At 43.9% G+C, this 26,563-nt stretch overlaps 1 protein-coding gene and 1 non-coding gene across 2 annotated transcripts in view; one reads left to right on the top strand and one right to left on the bottom strand.

Moving 5' to 3' along the window:
- Positions 1-6,268: 6,268 nt before the first annotated feature.
- PELP1 (proline, glutamate and leucine rich protein 1) overlaps positions 6,269-26,563 on the bottom strand; it is a 35,348-nt gene continuing 15,053 nt past the window's right edge. Inside the window, exons 6-17 of the mRNA XM_049774300.1 lie at positions 12,129-12,188; positions 11,516-11,666; positions 11,020-11,149; positions 10,802-10,889; positions 9,966-10,054; positions 9,775-9,891; positions 9,499-9,646; positions 9,206-9,362; positions 8,509-8,564; positions 8,157-8,363; positions 6,549-8,039; positions 6,269-6,412 (exon numbers count right to left, since the gene is read on the bottom strand). Of these exons, the coding sequence (XP_049630257.1) occupies positions 6,320-6,412; positions 6,549-8,039; positions 8,157-8,363; positions 8,509-8,564; positions 9,206-9,362; positions 9,499-9,646; positions 9,775-9,891; positions 9,966-10,054; positions 10,802-10,889; positions 11,020-11,149; positions 11,516-11,666; positions 12,129-12,188 (2,787 nt within the window). The 3' untranslated portion in view covers positions 6,269-6,319. The remainder of the gene's footprint in view (positions 6,413-6,548; positions 8,040-8,156; positions 8,364-8,508; positions 8,565-9,205; positions 9,363-9,498; positions 9,647-9,774; positions 9,892-9,965; positions 10,055-10,801; positions 10,890-11,019; positions 11,150-11,515; positions 11,667-12,128; positions 12,189-26,563) is intronic.
- LOC126030873 (small nucleolar RNA SNORA22) lies at positions 16,387-16,516 on the top strand. Its single transcript, XR_007503199.1, has one exon. It is a non-coding gene; the product is annotated as a small nucleolar RNA SNORA22 (small nucleolar RNA).

The following is a 26,563-nucleotide window of genomic DNA, read 5'->3' as shown; positions in this document are numbered from 1 at the left end:
TCTGAGCACATAGCCAGGAGTAACCCCTGAGCATTACTGGGTGTGGCCCAAAAATCAAAAAAAAAAATAGTGATTATAGACATTAATGAGACAATTGAGAAAATAAAATATAGGTAACATATTAAGAGCCCACAGTTATTAAATTGCTGCATTCAGTTGTGATTATTATTTTGTATAAGTTTTTGGTTTTTTTGTTTTGTTTTTTGGGCCACACCCAGCGATGCTCAGGAGTTACTCCTGGCTGTCTGCTCAGAAATAGCTCCTGGCAGGCACAGGGGACCATATGGGGGGGGGGGGTCACAGAACCAATTAGTAAAAAATCTATATGAAAGTTAAAGCTAATTGTATTAATCACTGATTGTACCTATTGAACCAACTATGCACATATCAGCAATTATGTTAGAAACCTATTGTATGTTATATAAAAATATATTCATAGATCCTGTATCTAATCTATGAAAACTATGTATTGCTCTGTTTGACCTATTTGTGTGGAGACAGGCTGAGTTTATGCATAATAAAACTGGGTTGTCTCTCTCATAATTTTCAGGCCAGTTTCTTGGTCAGATTTTTTTTTTTGGTCAGATTTCTTTTTTTTTTTTTTGGGGGGGGGGTCATACCCGGCGGTGCTCAGGGGTTACTCCTGGCTGTCTGCTCAGAAATCACTCCTGGCAGGCACAGAGGACCATATGGGACACCGGGATTCGAACCAATCACCTTTGGTCCTGGATCGGCTGCTTGCTAGGCAAACACCACTGTGCTATCTCTCCGGGCCCTTTTGGTCAGATTTCTATAACTCATCCAGCAGTAGCAATTGAAAAGCTATTTCCACCAGAGCTTAAGTAGATAGATTTAGATGGAGAAGTAAACCAGACACAGATACTGAGAAATCTAATGGATCCCAGGGAGACAAAGGCCAGTGATGTCGTCCTCTGAGAACTACCACTGAATGTTTCCTGAGCTAACAAGAGGCAAAAGACATGGCAATGCAATGCCAGGGGCAGCCTAGAGTCCATGCCCATTTTGTTACTCCTAAATTCTTTAGAAGGGAAGGGCAGGTGCAGGGACTGAGATGAAGGCTGAGTGACCCCTTCCGGTGGTGAAGGGCAGGGCAAGTTGTTGACAGCTATCTTAACTTGGCTGAACAATTTCTAAATTTCTTCCAGCTGGAGGGGGTGTCTTTCACAAGTCTCTTCCAGCTTACCGTACTTCTCATATTTAGGTCAGATTCATTCAGCTCCACTTTCAGTTCCACAAAGAACTGCAGGGACACCACCCTAATTTTTGGTTCCCAGTTACTGAATGAGTCACTTCTTTGAATAGATAAGCCCCACAAACCTGGAATTGAGTTTAACAATTCACACAAGCCAAACTGGAGAACAAAAATCCATGTCTCTGCTTGTTTATATTCTATTGGAGACAAACTCCAAGTAAACTTATATTAAATAATAGTTATCAAGTGGTACTGTGTTTCAAAGCAGGGAAAGGGCTTACATATAGAAGATATGGGCAAGAGAGATAATACAAGCCAGGTGCTTGCTTTCAGGGGTCTCAAACTCGCGGTGGCCCTCCGTACATTTTGTAGCCCTGCCCTAGAGGAATCTTTTTTTGTTTTGTTTTTAGTTGTTTGGGTCACACTCCCCAATGTTCAAGGCTTACTACTGACTTTGCACTCAAGGATCACCCCGACTTTGCCTCCTGCGGCCCCCAGGTAAATTGAGTTTGAGACCTCTGCTGCTGGCCCCTATTCAATCTCTTGCACTGCATATGCTTTCCCAGGACCCACCAGGAATGATCCCTGAAACAGAGCCAAGAGAAATCCCAGAGCTAAGAGCAGGTATAGCTGTAAACAAAACAAAACAAAAAGATGCAGCATTAGGACTTGCCTTACAAGTGGCTGACCCAGGATGCACCTCAGTTTGATCCCTGTGTCCCATATGGTCCCCCAAGCAGGCGCAATTTCTGAGCGAAGAGCCAGGAGTAAGTCCTGAGCATCACCGGATCTTTCAAAATGCTTGGAGAGCGGCCATGCACAGCAGTGTTCAGGAGTTACTCCTGGCTCAGAATCACTTCTGATGGATTCAGGAAACTAAATGGGATGCCAAGGATCAAACCCAGGTTGATCACATGCAAGGCAAATGCACTACCCACTGCACACTGGCCCTTTCAAAACATCTTTTTACCTGTTGGAGGTAACGGACTCTCCCCAAGAGTTGCTGAAAAGAATCAAGACAGAAACTGAGGAAAGACCCATCCAAAAAGAAAAGGTAGAATTAGTGCCAGTGGCAGAGTCCTTATCACCCATTTCCTTCTACCTTTAACACCCCTTCCCTTTCCTCACTATACCCAGTCTCCCCTCTTAAGCTCTGCCACACCCTACTGAGTCAGCTCCTAAAGCTCAGCACAAATCTAAAGGACTTCTCTGAGGAATAATGTCTAAACAGGAGTGATTCCTAAGTACAGAGCTAAGAGTAACCTGAGCATTGCTTGATGTGGCCCAAAAACTACTAAGGACAGTAACAGGTGTTTCTCAGAAACATTTCCTCCTAAATTCTTTCATATTTGGAGAAAACATTCTCCACCCTCTAAGGGCCCTGTTGCTCCTGAAATGTTGGTGTTAAATGGGCTCCATACTCAATTCACTTATATCACACCAGTCTTATTTTGGGGTAACTTCTCGCTCCCCAAGATCCATATTTCTATTAGATGAGTTCTGAGAGAGATACTGCTCAGTGTGTCTAATCATTACCGGATTGTGATCTAATGCCATTTGTACCTTAATTCAATTGTTCATGGGAGATCTAGAGTTGCCAGCAATCTACTCAGTTCTTTTGAGATAAAACAGAAAGACAAAATGCTCCCAGGTGAAATACAGCCAGTCTTTGAGATTCCCCAACCTGAAAGTATCATAACTACCTGGCAGCCTGCCCACCAGCAGGTGAAAGAGCATTCTTAAGATACAATGGCATCTTGACCTCCCTGCTCATTGTTACTGTCCAAAGTAAAACTACCATTCTCTTCTGAAAGTTTCTTCCTGATCTCTTGGGCTTCAATTCTCATCATATGCCACCTAAACTGACAAAAACCTGTGCCTTCTCCAAGATTAAAATGAGGAATCCCTGCTACCTAGCAAAGCCAAGCTTCTTTCCAGCTTTCCTAGGCCCATCCCACATGCCTGTATCACATGCCTCCTGTCTACTCCAACTCTTTAAACATTAAATCTACATAGCTCTGAATCTTTGTACTTTTACTAAGCAACACCTTCCTATACAAGTACAATACAATTACTTGATAAGTGCAGGTAGAACTAGTTTCATCTCTATGAAATACTAACCACACTTGTTAAAAATCCTTGTAACTACAAATATATGCCAGCCTGCCACCTGCCTCATGAATATTTAATAACCAGAACTATATCCAATTACTCCAGCAGTTTTGAGCAAGGTATGGTAGATGACCCAAGAAACCATCTGAGAATCAGACTCATAATCCTTTGGTGTCTAGTAACTGCTTACATAACTACACTTAAGTCAATATGCTCTATATCAGCTGCCAGTATATAACTTATTGAAGAGTTTGCTGGTCACATGACCTATTCCCCCATCAAAGTCGTTTCTTTTAAACTATATATATTTATTGTTTTTTGGGCCACATTCAGAAGTGCTCAGGGGTTACTCCTGGCTCTGCACTCAGAAATTGCCCCTGGCAGGCTGGGGGGCCATATGGGATGCCAGGAATCCAACCGGGTCCCTCCAGATAGGCCACATGCAAGGCAAATGCCCTACCATTGTGCTATCTCTCTAGCCCAATCCAAGTCTTATTCTGAATTGTGAACTCATTCTTCTTGATAGTGCTGGGAATTAAATGCAAGGCCTAATACATACAAGGCAAAATGTCCTAGCCCAACTACTTTTCTTCTTAAAGTTAAGGCAAAGCAATCTACTCTTCCTGACATTATAAAACATCCAAAGGGGCTAGAGCAATAACACTTTGGTAGGGCTTTTGCCTTGTACATGGCCAACACAGGAGAAACCCCGGTTCGATTCCCAGGATTCTTTCTGTTCCCTGTGCCTGCCAGGAGCGTTTTCTGAGAGCAGAGCCAGGAGTAACCCCTGAGCGCTGACAGGTGTGAACCACCCTCCTCCCCCCAAAAAAGAAAAAAAATTTAAGAAGTGCAAAAAACAAGTGCACAGGCAGATTATTGAAATAGAGACCCTGGTCAAGAACTAGGCCCAAATAGAAACTTGGAATATCAAAGCAGGAAGACAGACTAATGTGGTCTGAACTTGTTTGACCTATGCCTCTTGTTTGCAAAAGAATAAATTCCAAGTGAAACAAGCATAAAAATTTAACCCAATAGTTATTGTGCTACATAAGTGACATCATAAAAATACTAGGATAAGGCCACAGCAAGAGTAGAGCAACCAATCAAGTTCAATCCCGTATGGTAGGATTGATTCCTGAGTGCAGAATCAGAAGTAACTGAGCACTCTATCCAAAGGCAAAACGCCTTTGATCTTCTAACAATCTTAATAGTAATCATCTAGGGCCATAACGATAGCACAGTGGAAGGAGGGTGTTTACTTTGCATGAAACCGGGGATTTACTCGGGTTTGATCCCCAGCATCCCCTATGGTCCCCCAATCCTGAAAGGAGCAATTTCTGAATAGAGCCAGGAGTAACCCCTGAGCACTGCTGTAACCCAACAAAAGACCCTATCAGGAGTAATGATAACAATGACGCACTGGCTTTCATCTCCAGTCAGAAGCCACTGTGGCCACCTTAGGTAATCTGAAACAGTCCGTGATGAAAAATATTCTTATCTGCACTCAACAATCCCCAATCATAGGCTGCTAACAGGTAGCTTTGGAAAGCCCCAAAGCATGGTGTCCAGGGACCAAGTCGGCCATGTAATCATGTCCAACCATCCACACAACCTGCAGAATAAAATTATGTGATCGAAGTCCTCTACTAAGCCAAGTTCAAGATCCTTGGCTCACTGACAGGAGACTCACCAATGGGTGGCTTTGCCAAGTTTGGCACAGACAAGTTTGTGACATGGTGACTAAAAAGCAGTTCATACAATCAAGTTTGTAACCACAGATTAATTATTTAAAAAATAAAAAGTAGCTCTTGCCATATGGCTAAGGGGTCTCTCATCACAAACTCATTAACGAGGTTCCTCCCTGTATCTCTTAGATTTTCAGTGCTTCCCCTCCTATGCTACCCAACAAAACCTGCTTCCTGTATCAATGACTGGGGTGATAGCTCAAGTGAAAGAGTACATGACAAGCATGTGTTAAGGTTGAGTTCAGTCTCCAAGCACCACATGGCTTCCTGAGCATTATTAGAGTGGTCCAATGAATGACTTGAGCTGGAAATGTCAGCTCAATGGTAGAGTACAAGCTTTGCATGTATGAGGTGCTGGCTTTGGTCCCAGTCACAAATAACTGAAAATGTGACTCAAAACTGAAAGCTTGGGTCCGGAGAGATAGCATGGAGGTAAGGTGTTTGCTTTGTATGCAGAAGGTCGGTGGTTCAAATCCCAGCATCCCATATGGTCCCCTGAGCCTGCCAGGAGTGATTTCTGTGCAGAGCCAGGAGTAACCCGAGCGCTGCCGGGTGTGACCCAAAAACCAAAACAACCCCCGAAAGCTTTAGTCTCACTGGATTTTCTCTGATAAGGGTCCACACCTAGCAATATTTGGGGCTTCATGAGAGGAGACATGCTGTTACAGTGCCTGACATCAAACTCAGGACCTCACACATGCAAGGCAAAAATTCTGCCATTTGAGTCACTTCCCTAGTCAAAAATGCAGAAAATTAAAAAAAAAAAAAAAGTCAACTAATTATTCAGTATGGCAGTATCGTACTCTTAGTGATCGTTTTGTTTGTTTGTTGGGGGGCGGGGGGCCACAACCGACGGTGCTCAGGGGTTACTCCTAGCACTGTACTCAGAAAATGCTCCTGGCAGACTCGGGGGACCATACGGGATGCCAGGAACCAAACCTGTCCTGGGTGAGCTACATGCAAGGCAAACCCCCACTGCTGTTCTATCGCTTCTGCCTCACTCTTAGTCGTTTTAAGAACCCAGCAAGAACAGAGGAAAAGTATCCTGACTTGCTGAGTGCTCCCCTATCAAATCAGTAGTTCCTCCTCTAGAACATAGACACAATGGAGCAGCTATGCAGACACTGGGGAATGCTATGGATGGCTCTCAAAACTCCAGGCTGTGGACACAGTTGTAGCAAAAAGAAGTAGCAGTCGATTACACAGGACATAACTTTATTTGAAAAAAGGGTGCAGGTATAGGAGAGGGTTAGGAATCAGGCTCTGTGGTAGATGGTGGCTTCTCATCATCAGGAGGACAATCAATGAAGTCAGCCAACATGGCAGCTGTTTCATCATGCTCCTTTTAGGGACAAAGACATAAAAGTTAAAACAGTCATAGTCACAACTCACACATGAAGACTGAGTCAGGTGCACAATCTCCTTATCCCCACTGCTGCACCTTTTCCCCAGAGCCACCCTCCCAGCCTGGCTCTCACCTTTTCCTGAAGATCTGCTGTCTCTGTCTGTGCCTCCATTTCTGCTGCCTCAGATGCCCCAGATGTCTCAGGCATGGATGGGACCTTGTCACCCCCACCCTCAGTTCCCTCTTCTAGCAGGGCTGGGGGAGCAGAAGGCTCTTCTTCAACAAGCTCCTGAGGTGGAGAGGATTTTGCTGGAGGGCTTTCTCCTTCCTTTTCTACCTCTCCCTGCGAAGGGAGTACCTCCGGATCAAGTGTGGGAGCTGTCTCAGCCCCCTGTTCTTCCTCAGCCCCAGGCTCCTCCACTTCCAACAGCAGCCCAGGTTCTGGTTCAGGCTCAGGCTGTACCTTGGGAGACTCTGGTGGGGGCAGAGCTGGAGGGAGACTAGGAGGAGGAGGTCCATCCTCTTCTACCTCCCCTCCTGCGGGGCCAAACTCCAACTCTTCTACCTCCTCCATCTCCTCTTCCTCCTCCTCTTCTTCTTCTTCCTCCTCTTCTTCCTCTAACTCCCCTTCCTCTTCCTCAAATTCCTCCTCGAATTCTTCTTCCTCTTCCTCCTCTTCAAAATACTCTTCTTCATCCTCTTCTTCAAAATCTTCTTCCTCCTCCTCTTCCTCTTCTTCCTCCTCCTCTTCCTCCTCTTCCTCATCACTGCTATTAATATTAATAACTGTTAAGTCTTCTTCCAGAGCTGGAGGTCCTCCCCCACTAGATGGTCTTTCAGGAACCAGCTGCGGTGGTGGAAGTGTTACAGGACCAGAGACAGGAGGAGGTGGGGGTGGAGGAAGAGGCCCTGGGGCTGCAGGAAGTTCTTCCGGCTCCTCCTTGGCAGGCACAGGAGAAGAGGCTGTTGGTGGCCCAGTTGGGGCGACAGGGGGTGGTGTGGTGCCTGCAGGGGGTGGAGGTGGCATGGGTGGCAGCCCTTCAGGCACGATCACCACACTGTCATCAGAGTCACTTTCCAAGGAGATCTCCACGTCGGAAGCTTCTTCCTTATCATAATGGACAAAGGCTGGTCTGGGTACTCTCCCCCCAAAAGTCTCTTCTGAGGGAATAGGTGGAGGAGTGCCACTAGGAGCAAGGACAGGGTCCTCATTTGAGGCTGCCCGGTGGTTCTCTGGACCAGGGAGAAGCCTGGAAGGAACAGACACCAGGCCTGGGACAGCAAGACCTAAATGGTTGGCTGTAGCTGGAGGTCCAGGGCGTGCAGGGGTCACTGGGCCCACTGAGGACATGGAGCCTGCAGAGGTCATGGCCCCTGCAGAGGACATGGAGCTAGCTGAGGGCATGGGGCCCACTGAGGGCATGGGACCTGTCACAGGCAAGGGGCCTGCTGCAGGTAGGGGACCAGGGGGATGGAATGTCGGAGCTCTGAATGGAGATGGAGCCTCAGGAGGTGGGACAGGTGTGGGCGCAGAACAGGTAGAACCAATGGACTGCAGAGAAGGAACCCGAGGATGGATAAGAGCAGCACAGGTGACTAAAGCTTCTGAACAGAAAGAGGAAACCTGGGGAAGGAAGACAGGGTGTATAAGCATCAGGATATAGTGCTGCATGGAGGTGGAAAAAAAAGGCCACTAGCCTCCAAAACCAAGGAGGCAGACTCAAGCCTGGTCAGCAATTACCTCAAGGTTGTCTTCTCTTTGGCCAAGGGAGAAAGCCTGCAGGGCACAGGCAAGAGGAGGAGGGCATCGAGGGGAAGGTGCCAGCAGTAGAGTCAGCAGCAGACGGTAGAGCTCTTGGCGACAATGGGAGCTGGTGTATGGTGAGCTGCCCAGACCTTCACCCTGCTGGATGCCCATGACTAGGGGGAGCACCAGATCGTACAATCTCTGGAAAGCAAACAGGAACACCTGGGATTGTCACTGAGCTACCCAGTCCTTCTCTGGGCTACTCCCAGGCTTGAATAAACCCACCTCTAGAGCTGTGCAGACAAGTGATCCCCTCCCCAGTCTTCATGGGCCCGGCTCCACTAACCCTGTGAGTCTCCTCCTTGATGAGAGGCCCACACATGAGGATGGTCCGGCTGAGGCCTGGGAAAGAAGAATGGTGGGTAGGAGGCAGCTACCAACAGAAGAGCATCAAGGGCCTCTGAGGCACTAGCCAGGAAAGCATCTGGTTCTCCCAGGAAACTACCCTAAATGTGTTCCCTCAACTATAAAATAAGATCCTAGAAGTCCTTTCCCAACATGAGGCTATTAAAGCAGGGAGGACATTGCTAAGTTGCACTTATCTCCTCTGGGAGAGTTGCCCTCCTCTACACAGGAGTGGAATGGCAGGCACTGAAAAACAGGAGATTCAACTAATAGCACTTAAGCTTCTGCTTAGGGCTTCGCAGCTATGCTGGACCAGGAAGCTCCACTAGACATCCTGCCTTAGGGAAAATGTAATCTTGACGGGGCAGCAGGGATCTCCCCAGAAGACAGACACACTTGATGCACACAAAGTATATGCCCACCAAGCTGCTGAATAAACAAACGAGACTCTCAACAGGCAACAGACCACGGCGCCCCTGCACCTGTAATGCTGGAAGCTACATAGCTTCTTCTGTTTTGTGGCCTCTCTACAGGCTTTGGACTGAGTCTACCTTTTGGCTACACCCACATCTGCAATCAGTTGGGCTATCACCAGGCCATCAAGTGCTAAGGGTGCAGAGTGCAGGCCTCACACACACCTCTCAGTGCAGCTGCACACACATCACTGTTAGCGTTGCTATCCCCTTTCCGGTGACTGGGTGGGGCCATAGTCTCCCCAACATCCAGTTTTATCTTCTTTGGAGCACTAGGCTTGCTGGTCTGCAAACCATCAGGGCTCCCCCGAGGACTGCGGAGCTGGGTGGAGAAAAGCAGAAGTCTCAAACAAGGCAAGTAACAAGCAGGAGGTTGATTTTTGTATTCCATGAGGCTCAACTGGACAAAAGGCACAAACGGGACAGAGTCTTCTGGGATAAGCAGAAGCCTTGCTTACCTTGAGGGTTTCAGCGGGAGGCGAGATGTCACTTAACAGGTGGGTGAGCAGAGCCTCTCCAGAGGCACCTCCCTGAAGCACTCCAGCTGAGGCACCACAAACTTGCACCCACAGTTCTAATACAGCATACACCTTGGTCCGCATGATGCTGTGCAGTAAAAAAGGGAAGGTGCTAAAAAGGGAGCTGATAAGTCCTGCTTCCCAGCCCTTAGGACCCCCAGCTAACCCAACCTACCCTATCCCCCTACCCTCCTGTCTTCCCTCCTCAGTGGTCACCTGTAAGGCTTCTCCTGGCCCGGAGAGAGGTTATCCCTACCAATGCTCCAGGCATTGAGGACCTGGGGAAGGAGGCGGCTGATCAGGGCCCCAAAGCGCAAGAGTCGGCTTCCACACCTGGAGAAAGACAGGACTATGACACACTGCCAGCATGTCTCAGTCTCTTTCCCACAGTGCTCAATCCAACTCACGCAAGGATGAGTGCAGACAGTAGGTCCAAAGCTTCTAAGTGGACAGATGGTAGTAGCAGCAACCTCAAGGGACCATCTCCAAGCAAACTCTTTAAAAAAAGAGAAAAAAATAATGTAAAGGTGTGAGCAAAGAAGTGAGATGGTTAGGTAAGAAGGAGCAGAGTACATAAGTGCATATGTAAACATAGATGAAAGAGGGATAGTTTGAGAAAGTTATTTTTTAGGTTTTAGTTTGGTTTTGGGGTGTTCAGATATTACTCCTGGCTCTTGCTCCAGAACCACTCCATGTAGGCTTGAGAACCATATTGAATGCCAGGGATCAAACCCAGGTTGGCTGCAAGCAACTTAATTACCCTACCTGCCATACTATCTCTCCAGCCCCAACATTGTTTGTTTTGGTTTTTTGAGCCACTCCAGCGGCACTTAGGGTTTTACTCCTAACTCAGCACTCAGAAATCACTTCTGGCAGGCTTGGGTGACCATATGGGATGCCAGGGATTAACCTGGGTCAGCCATGTGAAAGACAAATGCCCAGCCTGCTGTGCTACTACTCCAGCCCTAACCAAGATGGGTGCTTTATTTAAATTAAAAAATAAAAAAACCAACCTCCCTCCAACTACAGTTCTCTCCAATAAGATCAAACCCTGATCCTCAAAATAGAGCCTCTCAGCTATGACTATCCTCCCTTAGGAAGGCAACTGATACAAGTGTTCCCACAACATAATGAAAGTGAAAACACTTGGGGGGAGGGGGGGGGGGCGTCAGATCCTACTTCACTTTCCTGGTTGCCTTGGGTCCTGAGCAAGGGCTAGGAATACAGGATCAACTCCACTTACTATGTTCTTGGCACTGATGCTGAGGGTCCTGCAGATAATATCTAGGATTTCTTGCACAGGAACGGAGACAGGAGCCCCAAACTCAGAGCTAAAGAAAAATCAGGGCAAAGGAATCCTCAGCACGGATTCCTCAGAGTGGCACCACATCCTATCATAGAATGAAGACAATAGCCATACATCTCATCCCTCATCATGGCCTCCAACACTAACTCATATACCTTAGCATGAGCCCCAGGCAGCGGGCCAGTCCAGAAAACCTCTGCCGAAGCCGAAGAAGGACATGGGTATCACCATCTTCAGAAGAAGCAAGCAACATCTCCACTCCAGGACCTTCGTACTGCATAGGAGCTAAAACAAAACACAACCACCTTCACACTCTACGTCAATGATTTTCAATACCTTTCTAATACCTGCAGACAGACCAATGAAAAGAGAAAGTATATTCTTACTTATAAGACTACTCATACATCAATATTGATAACACTACATGATCTAGGTGTGCCACATGTTAAACAGCCATAAGTTAATCTCAGGTCAATAAAAAATGTTTTAGGTCTTTCTTCCATCCCTTCCTTTTTTATTGTTAGATGGCCCACTTACTTGTTCAAATCCATCTTGCCTAGAAAGCATTTGTTCCACCTCTCTGGCCACTATCCTGTTCCTCCCTGCAAATTCCCGACCAATCTGCTACTGAGTCCCTGAAATGGTCCTTACCTGTCTCTGCTCCCTCGTACAGAGTCCCTAGCAGGCTGTGCAGGGAGGCCAGCAGGCTATGCAGCTCCTGCTCCCAGCTCTCGGTATGCTTCAGGCCCTGGGAAAAGCCAGCCCCTAATGAGGGCAGCCTTGAATAACATTCACAGGCCAGCTGCAGAAGAAAGGGATATGTGGTCAGACAAAGATCTGGCTCAGCCATAAAATCACTCAACCCACTAATGACAAGAAAGGAAATCAAAGAGAGTAACAACTAAGGGAACATAAAAAGGGACAAGAAAGTAAAAGGAGGTAGGGCCAGAAAGACAGTACAATAGGTGGGGCATTTGCTTTGCATGAGGCCAACCCATGTTTGGTTCCTGGCATCCCATATGATCCAAAAGCACCACCAGGAGTAATTCCTGGGTGCAGAGCCAGAAGTAACACCCAAGCAATGCTGGGTATGACCCCAAAACAAAACAAAGAAATGGGGGAGGGGGCTGGGGCATGTATTTTAACAGGGAGGAAGTGGGAACATAGTTGAAAAGCAGAAACAGAAAAAAAAAACCACTAAGAATGACAGATATGAGATGTATAGAACACCAATCAACAGGCTCTCAATTTTCTTTCCCTTTACCTGCTGGAGTTGAGGACTCAAGGAATCAAGTCGTGATAGAAAAAATGATGCCAGCTTCCCCTGTTAAAAGGAAGAAAATGTGGTTGGTGCAAAAGGCAAAGACCAGACCCTGTCCATTCCCAAGAACAGAATCTTTCCCTTCCTAAAGACACAGGAAGTAAACATGCTTTGATGGTAGAAAGACATAATAATGATCAGCTCTTGAACTCGGCCTTCCTATTCAGAAAAAGGGTCTGGCCTATACCTCACAGATACCTGAATTCTCTGTCAATTTTTGAAAAATGATTATCTTCCTCAAACCAAAAGGACAGATATTGAAAAGCATCAATCACATAACCCAATTCCCCATTATTCACAAGCATGACTAATTTTCTTTTGTTTTTTTTTTTTTTTTTGGTTTTTGGGCCACACCTGGCAGTGCTCAGGGGTTACTCCTGGCTATCTGCTCAGAAATAGCTCCTGGGGACCCAAAGAGATAGCACAGGGCGTTTGCCTTGCAAGCAGCCAATCCAGGACCAAAGGTAGTTGGTTCGAATCCCGGTGTCCCATATGGTCCCCATCCCCCGTCCCCCGTCCCCCGTCCCCCCCCCCCCCGTGCCTGCCAGGAGCTATTTCTGAGCAGACAGCCAGGAGTAACCCCTGAGTACTGCTGGGTGTGGCCCCCCCAAAAAAAAAACCATAAAAAAAAAAAAAAAAAAAGAAATAGCTCCTGGCAGGCACGGGGGACCATATGGGACACCGGGATTCGAACCAACCACCTTTGGTCCTAGATTGGCTGCTTGCAAGGCAAACGCTGCTGTGCTATCTCTCCGGGCCCAAGCATGACTAATTTTGAAATTTAAGCAGTTATTAAATCTACTATTAAATCTGCTAGGTCTATTTCACATGTCAATAAGAAAGTATATATTAACATTTTATAGGGGGTCCCCAGGTACCCCCTAAATAGTGCCTGAGGATCACCCGGCCCAGGAAAAGTGATAAGGAGATAAAACTCAGGGACTGCCTAACTCATGCATGTTAACAGGCCGTTTCACAAGCCCCTCTATTATTTTTTAAAACATACATTTCAACAGAATCTGTTTCCCCTAAAATTCTTTCTTTTTTTTTCTTCAAATTAATCTAAAAAAATTCTGGGAAAATAAAAAGCTGAATGACATAAAAAAGACTTGGTCCCTGGGCAAGAAAAAGCCAGAAGTTAAACCATGAACACTGTTGGGGACTGACTTGTTTGAGGCCATTTTGCTGTTCTTTCTGCCATATTCCAGCTTTTCACCTAAAAGCTATTTTGCAGTCTTGCTGTAAGTTTTTGAGCTATAGAGAAAGGAATGTGCAACTGTAGATATAATTAACTCTAGCCCGGAGGAGAGCAACACTGTCCGGTACCGTTATCAGAAACTAGGCCTCACTCCTTAAGACCACATTTCGGAGTGAACTAGGCTATTATCAATAAATGTATGCTACATTGTTTGTTCAAGATCACTGAGGCAAGCACATCTTGCACCAGCTCCTGATGGTCAAGCAATTAGGAATGCAGCTAGAAGGACACTAGAAATTTCCATGGAAACAGCACGTTCATCATAGCTTGAAGGTCATCCAGCCCCCCTAGCCCGCTGCCCACTTCCTTATTTAGAGAATGCCTAACTTTCTTTGTTCCTTGAAACCTGAAATATATCCTTGCCTTGTATGGGCCTTCGCGCCAAAAGTATGACTGACATCACCTTTGTACTGCCCCCTTCTCCTTCATTATATAAGAAGGAGCTGTAGCCCTATAAAGGTACCCTTGAACAGTGAGACGCTGCCTTGGGTCTTTATTATTAACCTCTTTCAGATTTTTTACAGGTGTGGTTGCTCTTCTACTCAGCAAAATAGGAGTGCGGTTGTCTGAGAAGCCTTTCCAGCTAATTCCTGCTGGCCGGGTCCCCCCTGGGGGGGCTTCAGGACACCGCATTTTGGCGCCCAACGCTGGGCACGAAGACCACCGCCACACCCCGAACGACTACGGGTCGGCGAGTCCGGAGCTGTTTCGTAAATCGCAGGGAATACCTTATCAGGGTAAGCGTTGAAACGAGTTAGCCTTAATCAAATATTTAAACTGCAGTTTTTTCAGTCGTTCTGATCACCGCCCCTGATTGGCTCTTGGGGCTTCGCCCGTTGGCTTCACTTCCATGGGTGTTTCGTTGAGTATTGAACTTAAATTCATTAAATATATACAGTCTGAGTTGAAAGCCAGACATATAGAGGTTACCAAAAAAGATATTTGTAATTTTTTAATGTTTGTTCATGATGTTTACCAGAAATCTAGTGTTCCTGGGCTCCCTCTCGCTCTGACTCTGTCTCTCAGTTTCCTTCCTCTTCTAACCCTTCATCTTTACTTCTGCCGCTGCACCCTCTGTGCAAAATCCTAAACAGCCCTTCACTTCCCTAGCTTCAGCTCCGTCCCTGTTTCACCACCCTCCCCTCCTTAGCCAGCAATTGCAACAATACAAAGCCTTTAATTGGAAAAGCCTCAAAGAGCCGTTTCAAGCCGTAACCTCCTATGGCCCCCAAGCCCCTTACACGCTCTCCTGCTTAGAATCTAAAAGCTGAACTCTTTGTCTCTTGGGAAGTTAACTTTTTTTTTCCGCTGCAAAGCCCTTGCAGATAGGCAGGAATCCTGATCTCTAAGCTCTTATAGCTGGCCTCGCCTCTTTTCATACCTTAAAGGTACAGCACACTTTCCAGGTCCCAGCTTGCCAACATGGCTCTTGCTGCCCTCTGTGCCTGGAAGTCGCTCCCCAGAGCCGGCATTCCAGCAGCTCCCCCACACGCGGCAACAAACTGTTGCTGCTTTCTCCCTCCCCCCCCCCCTTTTTCTGACTTAAGCTCCCAACTCACCACAATTACATCCATGGTCTCTCACCTCTCTAACAAACTTGATAATGCTCTTAGCTCAAAAACCAGTGCTACCTTTCCTGTCTTTCTCCCTAATGGAGAAAGTCTTCCCACCCCCCCCCTCCCCGCCTGCTCAGCAGCCTCCGCAGCTACCTTCTCAAACGCCTCCCACTGATCCCCCGCACCCCAGGGGAAAAATTCTAAATGCCCAAGACGCTCAGTCCCTAACCATGGCAGATTCCCTCCTCTCACCGCTCCCCCTCTTAAAGCTATAGAAATGAAACTACTTCGCCAAATTGAAAATCTTAAACAAATCTTAAGCCTTCAAAAACAGGCTGCTTCTCTTAATTCACAAGTTTCTGCCCTTCAGGCTTTCCCCCGCCCTCCTAAATCTATAGCTGTCTGTCCTTTGCCCACTGAATTCCACGGCCAAGCCCCCCCTCTTGAGAATTCAAAGAAACAAACTATAAAAGTCAGGCTAAGTGCCATAAAACAGAAACTGCTGCAGTGCCTACAAAAAATTCTAAGGGCACAGTGAGTAGGATAATTACAAAGTATCATCTGCTAAGCCATAAAACCTTGCAATATCTACACTTTGCTGTTAAAACTTCTAAGCCTAATGTACCTTTTACTCAGGACAATTTTGCTCAAACCAGCCCTCAGCCTCCTTCAGCCTCTTTCCTGCCAGCCTTGGTAAACAGCCAGCTCAGGCCCTGCCACTCCCACTTTAAGCCTTCCATTTCACCTTGAAATACCCAATCTTTGTTATTCGAAAGAAATCTAAAAAGTAGCATCTCTTGCATATTCTCAAATCAATTAATAAAACCATAAACCCCATGGTACTTTTGCAACCCAGACTCCCCTCTTCGGTTGCCATTCCCTCTAATTCCAATAAATTAGTAATTAATCTTAAAAGATTGCTTTTTTTTTTCTTCTCTATATCATTACACCCTGCTGACTGTAAATAATTTGCCTCTAGCCTTCCTGCTGTTAACTGTGCTGGCCCCTCCCCGAGTTATCAGTGAAAAACTCTGCTTCACCTTGTCAGCCCTACACTTCGTCAAATATGTGTTATTAGGTTTAGTGCATTAAGTGGTGTAAAGTAATTATTAAAACATTAAAAAGCAACAGGAAGATAAGGGCAATAAACTTTTTTTTTCCATGCCTCTCAGAAAATTTTAGAGCAAGGTCATAATTCTGTCACTTTACAGATAACAAAATGTTGGTAAAAGAAAAACTTCTTTGTGTTTTAAAATCCAAACGAACACAAAAGTGTTAAATTTAAATCTTATATTTCTATTAAAAGTTTTATTTTAATTTTTAAAGTATTTACAAAATTATGTGAAAAATAATGTGGTTAGCCTTTTTAAACAATATAGTTAATTTAATGCACAGTGAACACCTAGGTGTGCTTTATAGTACCCTTAGTTTTAAGTTTGTGCTACAGCAATGGTTGTTCTTTATTTCTGCATTGAAAGAACTATTATTTTAAGTGCATTCAAAATATCAGCACATTATACAAATCTGTATATTTGTGTCGCAGTGAAAAAATAATATAAATGAAAAATATATTATATATAATTTTATAAGTAATATATAAAAGTAACTAAACTTTATAAGCAAATTAACTAGTATTAAATATAATTTTAGTCTTAAGTTCTAGGTGTGTAAATGCATCAGATGTCTTTAACTATATTTTATAATAATCTAAGCATTTAGTTAATTTGGTATATAATATTTTTTACAAATTATTCACTTAAAGTCTTCATAGTAAAAACAGTTGTTTGTTTTTTAAAAAATCAGTTTTTATACCTTTAATAATCATAGTTCATGCTATTGTGTTTAATCATAAAAATTTTAACACTTTATTGCAGCTGTCTTACTGTTCTACTGCAAAACCAATTTAAAGAAAACCTATTCATTTACAGCAAATCATTTCATACTTCCAAGTAGACACTCCTTCTACAGTGCTCATTAACCATTTTACTTAATGTTTTAAACTTCAAATTAAAGTTGTTTTCAAAATGTTTTGTGTTAAATCTAAACCTTAAAATTTATTTTCAGCAAAGTTCCACTCCATCTACATTAAGTACTTCTCAACACTAAAAAAGTTTTTCTACAAAATTTTTTTTTCTCTTCTTCTCACAAACATGTTAGCTAAATATTTAAAAGCGCTTGTCAATTTTTTATAAATAAGTCTTAAATCAATCCTTTTGTCTGTTTATGTGTCTGTTGTGATGAATGAAAGTGGCCACAAGTGTAAAATGTTGTGTTTAGTGTTGTTTTGTTTTGTCTGTTTATTTGTTATCTCTACATTTTATAATAATACAATTTTTAAAGCCTTATCCATTTTTTAAATTTCAATTAATTTTTTCAACCTGGTTCAGTCTGGTCAGTTCACAGACTGGCATCTTACAACTAAAAATCATGTGTTAAAAATTATGTATTAAGCTAGCTTTGTCCTTCTAAGAACATTGCGGAGGGTGTGGAGAATGGCAAACCCCAGATTTCTCAATGGCCACCGGGGATAACTTTTCCCTGGAGAATTTCTGGACTTTGCAGTCACCTGGCTTTCCTGCTATGTGTAAGTTCAAGCCTATAGAATATGTATTTATGGCTAAAAAATAGCATCCAGCTTTAACATAATAACTAGAAGTTTAAGAAAAATCCTTTATATTCAGTTTAAAAAAAATTTTTTTTAATTAGCAATTGTTAATTATAAATTTTCTTTTATGCCAAAGTCTAACAGAGGTCAAATAACATTCCCGTGGTATTCAAAAATAACTAGTGTAATGTAAATTGCTAATGTTTTCTGCAAATTCTTAATTTTTATATGAAGTAACCATTTTGCCTCCTGCCAAGCTGTTTTCTTATAAACCTCCTGCTAGACGCCATTCCTGCAAACCTGTTTCTAACTGACTCCACCTTTGACAATGCTGAATTAGACACTCTGCCTAGCTGCCTTGGATGCCCACCGATGCCACCAACAACCTCCATCCTCTCTACCTCCATCCCTTGGCCGGTCTTGCAAGTCGACCTTTGTGCCCTAGCCATGGGTGCAAGCCTATACTGGGGCACCTCCAATTTCCGCCTGCCTCAACCTCGTGCTGTTGACCCCGATGACTATTACTCCCCTGCTAGCGGTGGCTGCAACTCTGTTATTCGCCGTGATGTACTACGCCACCCCTTCACCACCTTCTACGTCTGCCCTGGTCACCACCGGCCCCGTTCCAGCGACTATAAGTGTGGCGCTCATAACCAACACTTTTGCGCCTCCTGGGGCTGTGAAACCACCGGAACTGCTTATTGGAAACCCTCTTCCTCCTGGGACTTCATCACCGTTTCACGCCCCCCAACTCCTCCTTTTCTGAACTGTGATGCATCCTCTGCTACCCGTGGTTGGTGTAACCCCCTCATCATCGAATTTACTGCTGCTGGACGTCAGCATCACTGGACTCAACCCGTACAATGGGGACTCAGACTTTACGTTAGGCGTACCGACCCTGGACTTCTTTTTTCCCTCCGTTTACTTAAACAGTTGCCGAATTCTCACCCCCTCGCCGTTGGTCCTAACACTTTTTTTCATCCTCATTCAGGTCCATCACACATGCCTTCTCCTCCTCCTCCTCTTCCATCTGCATCTTCTTCTCTCAGACAACTCACTATGCCTTCAGGTCCTTCTCCGTCCTCTCAGGTTATTCTCAATCTCATAAATGCTTCTGCTCTTGCCCTTACAGATCCTGCCTATGAAAGATGTTGGCTTTGTTTTTCTCCTCAACCTCCTTTCTATGAAGGTGTTGCAGTGTTTGGCAACCTTTCCTCTACCTCCAACCCCTCTGACCTCCGTTGGAACACACAACCTCAACATGGCATTACAGTCGGTCAAGTCGTAGGCTCTGGCCTCTGCATTAAGCCTAACGACTCCCTGCTTCCTAGCCAATTACGTGACGTGTGCAACGAAACTATTAACATCTACAACTCTTCCTCTTCAAAACCCTATCTGTTAGCTCCCAATGGAACTTATTTTGCCTGTGCTTCTGGTCTTACTCCTTTTATCATTCGTTCTTCTTTCCTCCTTTCACACCATTACTGTATTCTTGTTATTCTCATTCCAAAAATCACCATTCACTCAGAACATATCTTTCCCTCTCCTGCCACCTCACCCTATTCCTATTCTTCTCAATCCCTTTCTCGACAGCGCCGTGAGCCCTTCACCTCCGTTACACTTGCAGTGCTCCTTGCTGTTGGCGCTACTGGCGCTGGCACTGGTATCTACTCTCTTGTATCCTCTCAATCCAATTTCCGCACTCTTACTCAAGCAGTAGAACAAGACATTAATGAAATCAAAACTAGTCTGCAATTTCTCACAGATACTGTTAGTTCCCTTGCTGATGTTGTTCTCCAAAATCGTCGTGCTTTAGATTTTGCCCTTATGAAAGAGGGGGGAGTCTGTGTAGCCCTTAAGGAACAATGTTGTATTTTTAAAGACAAAACTGGTTTAGTTAGAGATAGCGTTCAACATATTGGTGATGGTATAAAAGATTTTGAAAAACATTTCGATGAAGAACAAGGTTGGTACCAGGATTGGTTTTTCTCTTCCCCTTGGCTCCACACAATCTTGTCCACCGTTGTGGGCCCTCTTATTAGCCTTATGCTGCTCTTTTCTCTTGGCCCATGGATTTTCCGCAAAATCACTGCCTTTATTAAGAACCAGGTAGATGAAAAGGCAAAAACCTCTATTCAGGTTAACTACCAGCGTCTAACCCCGCGTGACTCCTGTGAAAACTTGGCTTTAGTCACCAAGCCGCTTTTCCAGCCACTAAGTTTCCAGGAGATAGAGCGCATAGCTAACAGACGGAGCTCGCTCCGGCACTTGTGCTCTCGGCTGTGGAGACACCTACGACGGGATTAGCAAGGTCCCAGTTAGGGCACGGCCCTAAAAGGCTACAACGCATAATTCGGATCTCTGCGCGCAACCATGGCGTCTGTGGCCACCTGTTAAATGCGGCTTTGGCCGTGTCCGACCTGGTCAAACCTTGTAGCCTAAGACACGGTTCTACCACCCGCTCACGACTTTCCTTCTTTTATTAGAAGAGAAAGGGGGAGATGTTGGGGACTGACTTGTTTGAGGCCATTTTGCTGTTCTTTCTGCCATATTCCAGCTTTTCACCTAAAAGCTATTTTGCAGTCTTGCTGTAAGTTTTTGAGCTATAGAGAAAGGAATGTGCAACTGTAGATATAATTAACTCTAGCCCGGAGGAGAGCAACACTGTCCGGTACCGTTATCAGAAACTAGGCCTCACTCCTTAAGACCACATTTCGGAGTGAACTAGGCTATTATCAATAAATGTATGCTACATTGTCTGTTCAAGCTCACTGAGGCAAGCACATCTTGCACCAGCTCCTGATGGTCAAGCAATTAGGAATGCAGCTAGAAGGACACTAGAAATTTCCATGGAAACAGCACGTTCATCATAGCTTGAAGGTCATCCAGCCCCCCTAGCCCGCTGCCCACTTCCTTATTTAGAGAATGCCTAACTTTCTTTGTTCCTTGAAACCTGAAATATATCCTTGCCTTGTATGGGCCTTCGCGCCAAAAGTATGACTGACATCACCTTTGTACTGCCCCCTTCTCCTTCATTATATAAGAAGGAGCTGTAGCCCTATAAAGGTACCCTTGAACAGTGAGACGCTGCCTTGGGTCTTTATTATTAACCTCTTTCAGATTTTTTACAGGTGTGGTTGCTCTTCTACTCAGCAAAATAGGAGTGCGGTTGTCTGAGAAGCCTTTCCAGCTAATTCCTGCTGGCCGGGTCCCCCCTGGGGGGGCTTCAGGACACCGCAGAACACAGCCACATTTGTCACCAAAACAAAGTTTAAAAAGCTAAATAAACATAGAGAATGATGAGACTGATAGACCCACCTCCAGTAGGAACTAAATGTACAAAAGACAAAAGTAGATAAAGAAATAACCCAGAAGCATTATTGGCACTGTAACAAGAAGAATTAATGGTAGGCCGCAAGACCACTTTGAGCTTAAAAGAGTTGAGTTCACATAAGGAGAGCAAGAAAGGAGAGGCCCTGTGAAGAAAGCTAAAAATATCCATGCAGTAGCAGACTGCCATTAAATCCCAAACTAGGGGCTGGAACAATAGCATAGTGTAAGGCATTTGCTTAGCATGCAACCAATCCTCCTAGAAAGACAAAATAACATCCCTTGGCATGAGACTTCCGGGAGCAATCAATGGAAGAGGGGAAGCCCACCTATATATACTTCTGAAAGCAAGGACTCCCTCCCATTTCCCCTGTGTCCTAAACCAATATTTACATGCTAAAGGTAGGCTTCAGGATTCTTTCTCACAAAGGGACAAGCGCTAGCTGATCCTAAGGAAGATAAGAAAATCATTTCTCTTTAAACTTGGAAAGCACTGATACGGTAGGATTTCACAACATGCAAATCTAAAGAGTAACCACCCACAGGTCTCCTGATTCATCAGCCTCTCAAAGAATAGTGTCTTAGAAAGTTGCCACAGTGGTACTCAACCCTTTAGGACAACTTACTGATTAAGCTGACCTGGAGACTCTGGCTCAATGAGAGGAGTAGGTGGATTAGAGGTGACACATTAGCATGGGTCTTCAGCACTATCACCAAAGTATACACAGGATGGGGGCCGGGCGGTGGCGCTAAAGGTAAGGTGCCTGCCTTGCCTGCGCTAGCCTTGGACGGACCGCGGTTCGATCCCCCGGTGTCCCATATGGTCCCCCAAGCCAGGAGCAACTTCTGAGCACATAGCCAGGAGTAACCCCTGAGCGTTACTGGGTGTGGCCCAAAATCCGAAACAAACAAAAAAAAGTATACACAGGAAGACCATAAATGTCAACACTGCTATAAACATTATCTTAAAAAAAAAAAAAAATATATATATATATATATATTGGTTTTTGGGCCACAGCCAGTGACGCTCAGGGGTTACTCCTGGCTCTATGCTCAGAAATTGCTCCTGGCTTGAGGGGACCATATGGGATGTGGTCCATCCTAGGCTAGCGCAAACAAGGCAGACGCCTTACTGCTTGCGCTACCACTCCAGCCCCAACAAATTTTTTAATTATTTTTTAAAAGCTACACTGACAGCATATCTCTACACCACCCCTGTACTGTCAGAAGTCACATCCATAACTTGCAATCTCTGGTATAAATGACCCAGCTTCATAATTAATCTTTAGAGATGCTAGACCAAAGAATCATCCCAGTTCTACAGCTATTGGAGGGCATGGCTTCACGAGGTCATGTGACACTTCCTAACTCCACAATACTGGCAGCCCAGGAGCACAGCAAATTAAGATGAAAAAGTAGCAGAGAAGCCCACTGAACTCAAAAAGTGAAAAAAATAATAAAGTTCAACTAGTGAACTACTGACAATCCTCGATGACTTTAATAACACCAAGATATAACAATTTTCACTAATTTTCTCTTACTGAACTATTTTTGATAATTCCACTTAGCATTTTGTTGTAACAAGCAATATATAATAAACTATTGTGTGTCTGCTAAGGAGGCAGGCTTGGAAGATAGGTGGGAAACTGGGGGCAATGGTGGAAGATAGGTCACAAGATGGTGGAAACTGGTGTCAGAACATTGAATGCCTAAAACAACTATTATTTTGAACAATTTTGTAAGCCAAAGCATTAAAATAAAATTAGAAAAATTAAAATGTTAAAAATAAGTTGGGCTGGGCCCAGAGAGATAGCACAGCGGCGTTTGCCTTGCAAGCAGCCAATCCAGGACCAAAGGTGGTTGGTTCGAATCCCGGTGTCCCATATGGTCCCCCATGCCTGCTGGGAGCTATTTCTGAGCACTCGTGCATGAAATACGAGTATTTTCCTATTACTTGTCCAACTCATTCCAAGAAATTAATAAGCTAGGCGAGGAGAAGTAAAGCCTTGATGGAAAATTACTTCATGGAGTTGACACACATCATTTGCAAAGAATAATCATGACCCTGGAGACTACTCCAGCCATGGGAGCTTCTGGGAAATGGGAACAGAGAACACACAAATACGCCAACAACAAAAACCATCAGTTTCCTAAGAACTGGTCAGAAAGGCATTACATGTACAAAGTGCCTTAGTGTCCATTATACAGATTCTTATCCAACATATTTGCAACAAGTCAAAATCCTAGACAGGGACAAACAACTTTATTTGAACAAACACTTCAGAACAGGAATTATTAGTTTCCTAAGAACTGGCCTGAAGGACATAACATTACAAATACAAATTGCCCTGAAATTCTTTATACAAAAGATTCTTATCTAACAGATTTAAATGATGAAAGGGGGAATACTCTATTCTTAGAGAAAGTCATAAATAACCAAACATAAATGCACTGTGATTTCAAATACCAAGTGATAACTTAAAATATTATACATGTGAAAAAGATCGTGAATCAGCTGAATTCTGTTTTCATTCAGGAGATGCAGGGGGATGTAGAAATATGGGTAACCCAAAACCAAGCTTAATCAAAATAGACACAGGCACAAAATGACTCCATGACTCTCTCCTGACTGGCTTGCTTTATTAATTCTATTACCTGCTCCAGACCTGTTCACCTGGAGGTGGAAATATGGTGCCTGGGGTGATTTCACAACCTGGGGATTTATTTTACAATCTGCAATAAAACCTCACAAACTTTGTGCAATGAAGAAGTTAATTTACAACGTTTTTCAGAAGAATGACTGTTTTTACAAGCATGGTAAAAAAAAGGAAAAAAAAAGGCTTTTCCCACTCTGGATAAGCCAATATTCTCTTGTACATGTGTTCCTCTCTTCCCTCTTACAATTCTTTAAGTAAATTTCTGCTAATAAAAAATAATTTGCTCTTTACATGCTGTAATCATACAACTACAATTATATTTGTAATCACAGTATTTAAATAAAGATAATTTAAAAAAATAATGTGCTTCATTGAAAACAAAGAATTTAAAAAAGAGGGGGGATCAGAGAGAGTACAGCAGGAGAGTACTTGCCTTGCAAGTAAGCTTGACCCCTACACTCCATATGGTCCTTTAAGTACCACCAGGAGTGATCCCTGAGTACAAAATCAGGAGTAAGATCTAAGCACCATTATGTGTCTCTCCCCCACACAAAAATCCCTAAATTCCTTAGTAAATATGATGAATTCTATTTAAGAAACATGATAAATTTAAGATGCCTGTGGAATATCCACAAGCCAGGAGCGATTTCTGAGCACAGAGCCAGGAGTAACCCCTGGGTGTGGCCCAAAAACCAAAACCAAAACAAAACAAAGAAACATCCTTAAGATTTACAACAGCTTTATCACAAGCAACCCTCCAGGCCTGAAGGAGGTAGTGAAAAAATTTCAGTAATATGAACATCTCACCAAGAATACACCAATCAGAGTCTAATTCAGGTCTGAAGGAACAACACATGGCTTTACAGATAAACAACAGCTCAGGAACTTTACAGACTAACAACCAACCTTAAAAGAATTGAAATCCAACATTTTGCTTTCTATAAGAAACACATTTGAATAATCTGAGCAAAAAAGGACTCAAAAGTCAAAAGCTGGAAGACAATCCTTCATGCAAAATTAATGCAAAAGATCAATGAAAGCAAGAATTGGCTCTTTGAAAAAATAAACAAGATCAATAAACCACTAGCAAGCCTCACAGAGAGACCCCTCTTTTCATTCAGAAATGAAAGAGGCAACATCACAAGACACTACAGAAGAAATTCAAAGGATAGTCAGAGATTTGAAAATCTTTATGCCACAAAACAAGAGACCCTAGAACAATGGATAAATTCTTGAATTCCTATAATCTCCCAAGGTTGAACCAAAATAAGGGAATAAGGGAATACACCTATCACTAGAAAGGAAAATAAAATGATAATCAAAAGACTTACCAAAAGCAAAAGCCCAAGCCCACATGAAGTCACAAGTCATGAGTTAATTCTTTTAAACCTCTTTTAAACTTTTGGACCTATTACTAATCCTTTTCAGACTCTTCCAGAAGATGAAGAAACAGAAACACTCCCAGTCAGTTTCTATGAAGCTGCATCATACTGATACCAAAATCTGACAGAAACACCACAAAGAAGAAAATTACAGGCTGATAACCTTAATAAACATGGATGCAAAGGTCCTAAAAAAAAAAAAACCCTAGCAAACAGAATCCAACAATTAATCAAAAAGATCATACAACATGACCAGGGATGCAAGGATTATTTAACATACATAAGTCCATCACACCATATCTCAAAAAAAGAAAAATAGGGGTCCTGATTGATAGCACAGCAGGTAGGGTGTTTGCCTTGCATGCAGTTGATCTGGGTCGGATCCCCAGCATCCCAGATGATCTTTCCATGCCTGCTAGGAGTGATGTATGAGCGCAGAGCTAGGATTACTGAGTGCTGCCAGGTGTGACATCCCCAAAAAAGAAAAGAATATGATCATATCAATAGATGCAGAGAAAGCATTTGACAATATCCCTCATCCATTTATGACAAAAATTCTCAGCAAAATGGGAATTTAAGGTACTTTCCTCAGTAGTTAAAAGCCATTGCCCACAGCAAACATTATAATATGCAATAAGAAAAAAGTGTTCTAAGATCTGGCACAAAGTGCTCACTCTCATGACTTCAATAGGTCTATATAGTATACGTAAATAAATAAATGTATTTATTTACAGATTTTTGGCAGGCTACAAAATTAATATGCAAAACTCCATGGTTTTTCTATTCACAAATAATAAAAGATTTTCTTTTTTCTTTTTTGGGCCACATTCAGCGGAGCTCAGAGGTTACTCCTGGCTCTGAACTCAGAAATCGCTCCTGGCAAGTTCAGGGGACCATATGGGATGCCAGGTCTGTCCTGGGTCGGCTGTGTGCAAGGCAAATGCCCCACTGCTATGCTATCTCTCTGGCCCAAGAATATATATTAAAAAAAATCCCATCCACAATTTTGCCTCAGAAAACCAAGTACCCTGAAATCAACTTAACTAAAGGGTGAAAAACCTATGCAAAAACTAAAAACTAAAAAGCACTGCTTCAAGAGATAAAAGAGGGGCCAGAGCAATAGCGCAAAGGACGGGGCATTTGCCTTGCAGCAACTGACTGGGTTTAATCCCTGGCATGCAATATGGTTCCGCAAACCTACCAGGAGAGATTTCTGAGTGCAGAATCAGGAAGAACCCCATAGTAACACCGGATGTGACAAAAATTTTTTTTGATTAAAGAGGACACAAAGAAATGGAAAAAAATACCCTGCTTGTAGATTGGGAATATTAACATCATTAAAATGGCAAACTTCGTGGGGCTGGAGAGATAGCATGGAGGTGAAGTGTTTGCCTTGCATGCAGAAGGTTGGTGGTTTGAATCCCGGCATCCCATATGGTCCCCTGAGCCTGCCGGGAGCGATTTCTGAGCACAGAGCCAGGAGTAACCCCTGAGAACTGCCAGGTGTGACCCAAAAACAAAACAAAAAAAAAGGGTAAACTTCGGGGCTGGAGAGATAGCACAGCTGTGTTTGCCTTGCAAGCAGCTGAT

This window comes from Suncus etruscus, chromosome 1, assembly GCF_024139225.1.
Source record: "Suncus etruscus isolate mSunEtr1 chromosome 1, mSunEtr1.pri.cur, whole genome shotgun sequence".
In the NCBI taxonomy this organism is placed as follows: domain Eukaryota; kingdom Metazoa; phylum Chordata; class Mammalia; order Eulipotyphla; family Soricidae; genus Suncus; species Suncus etruscus.
This window is presented reverse-complemented; position numbering and strand designations above follow the sequence as displayed.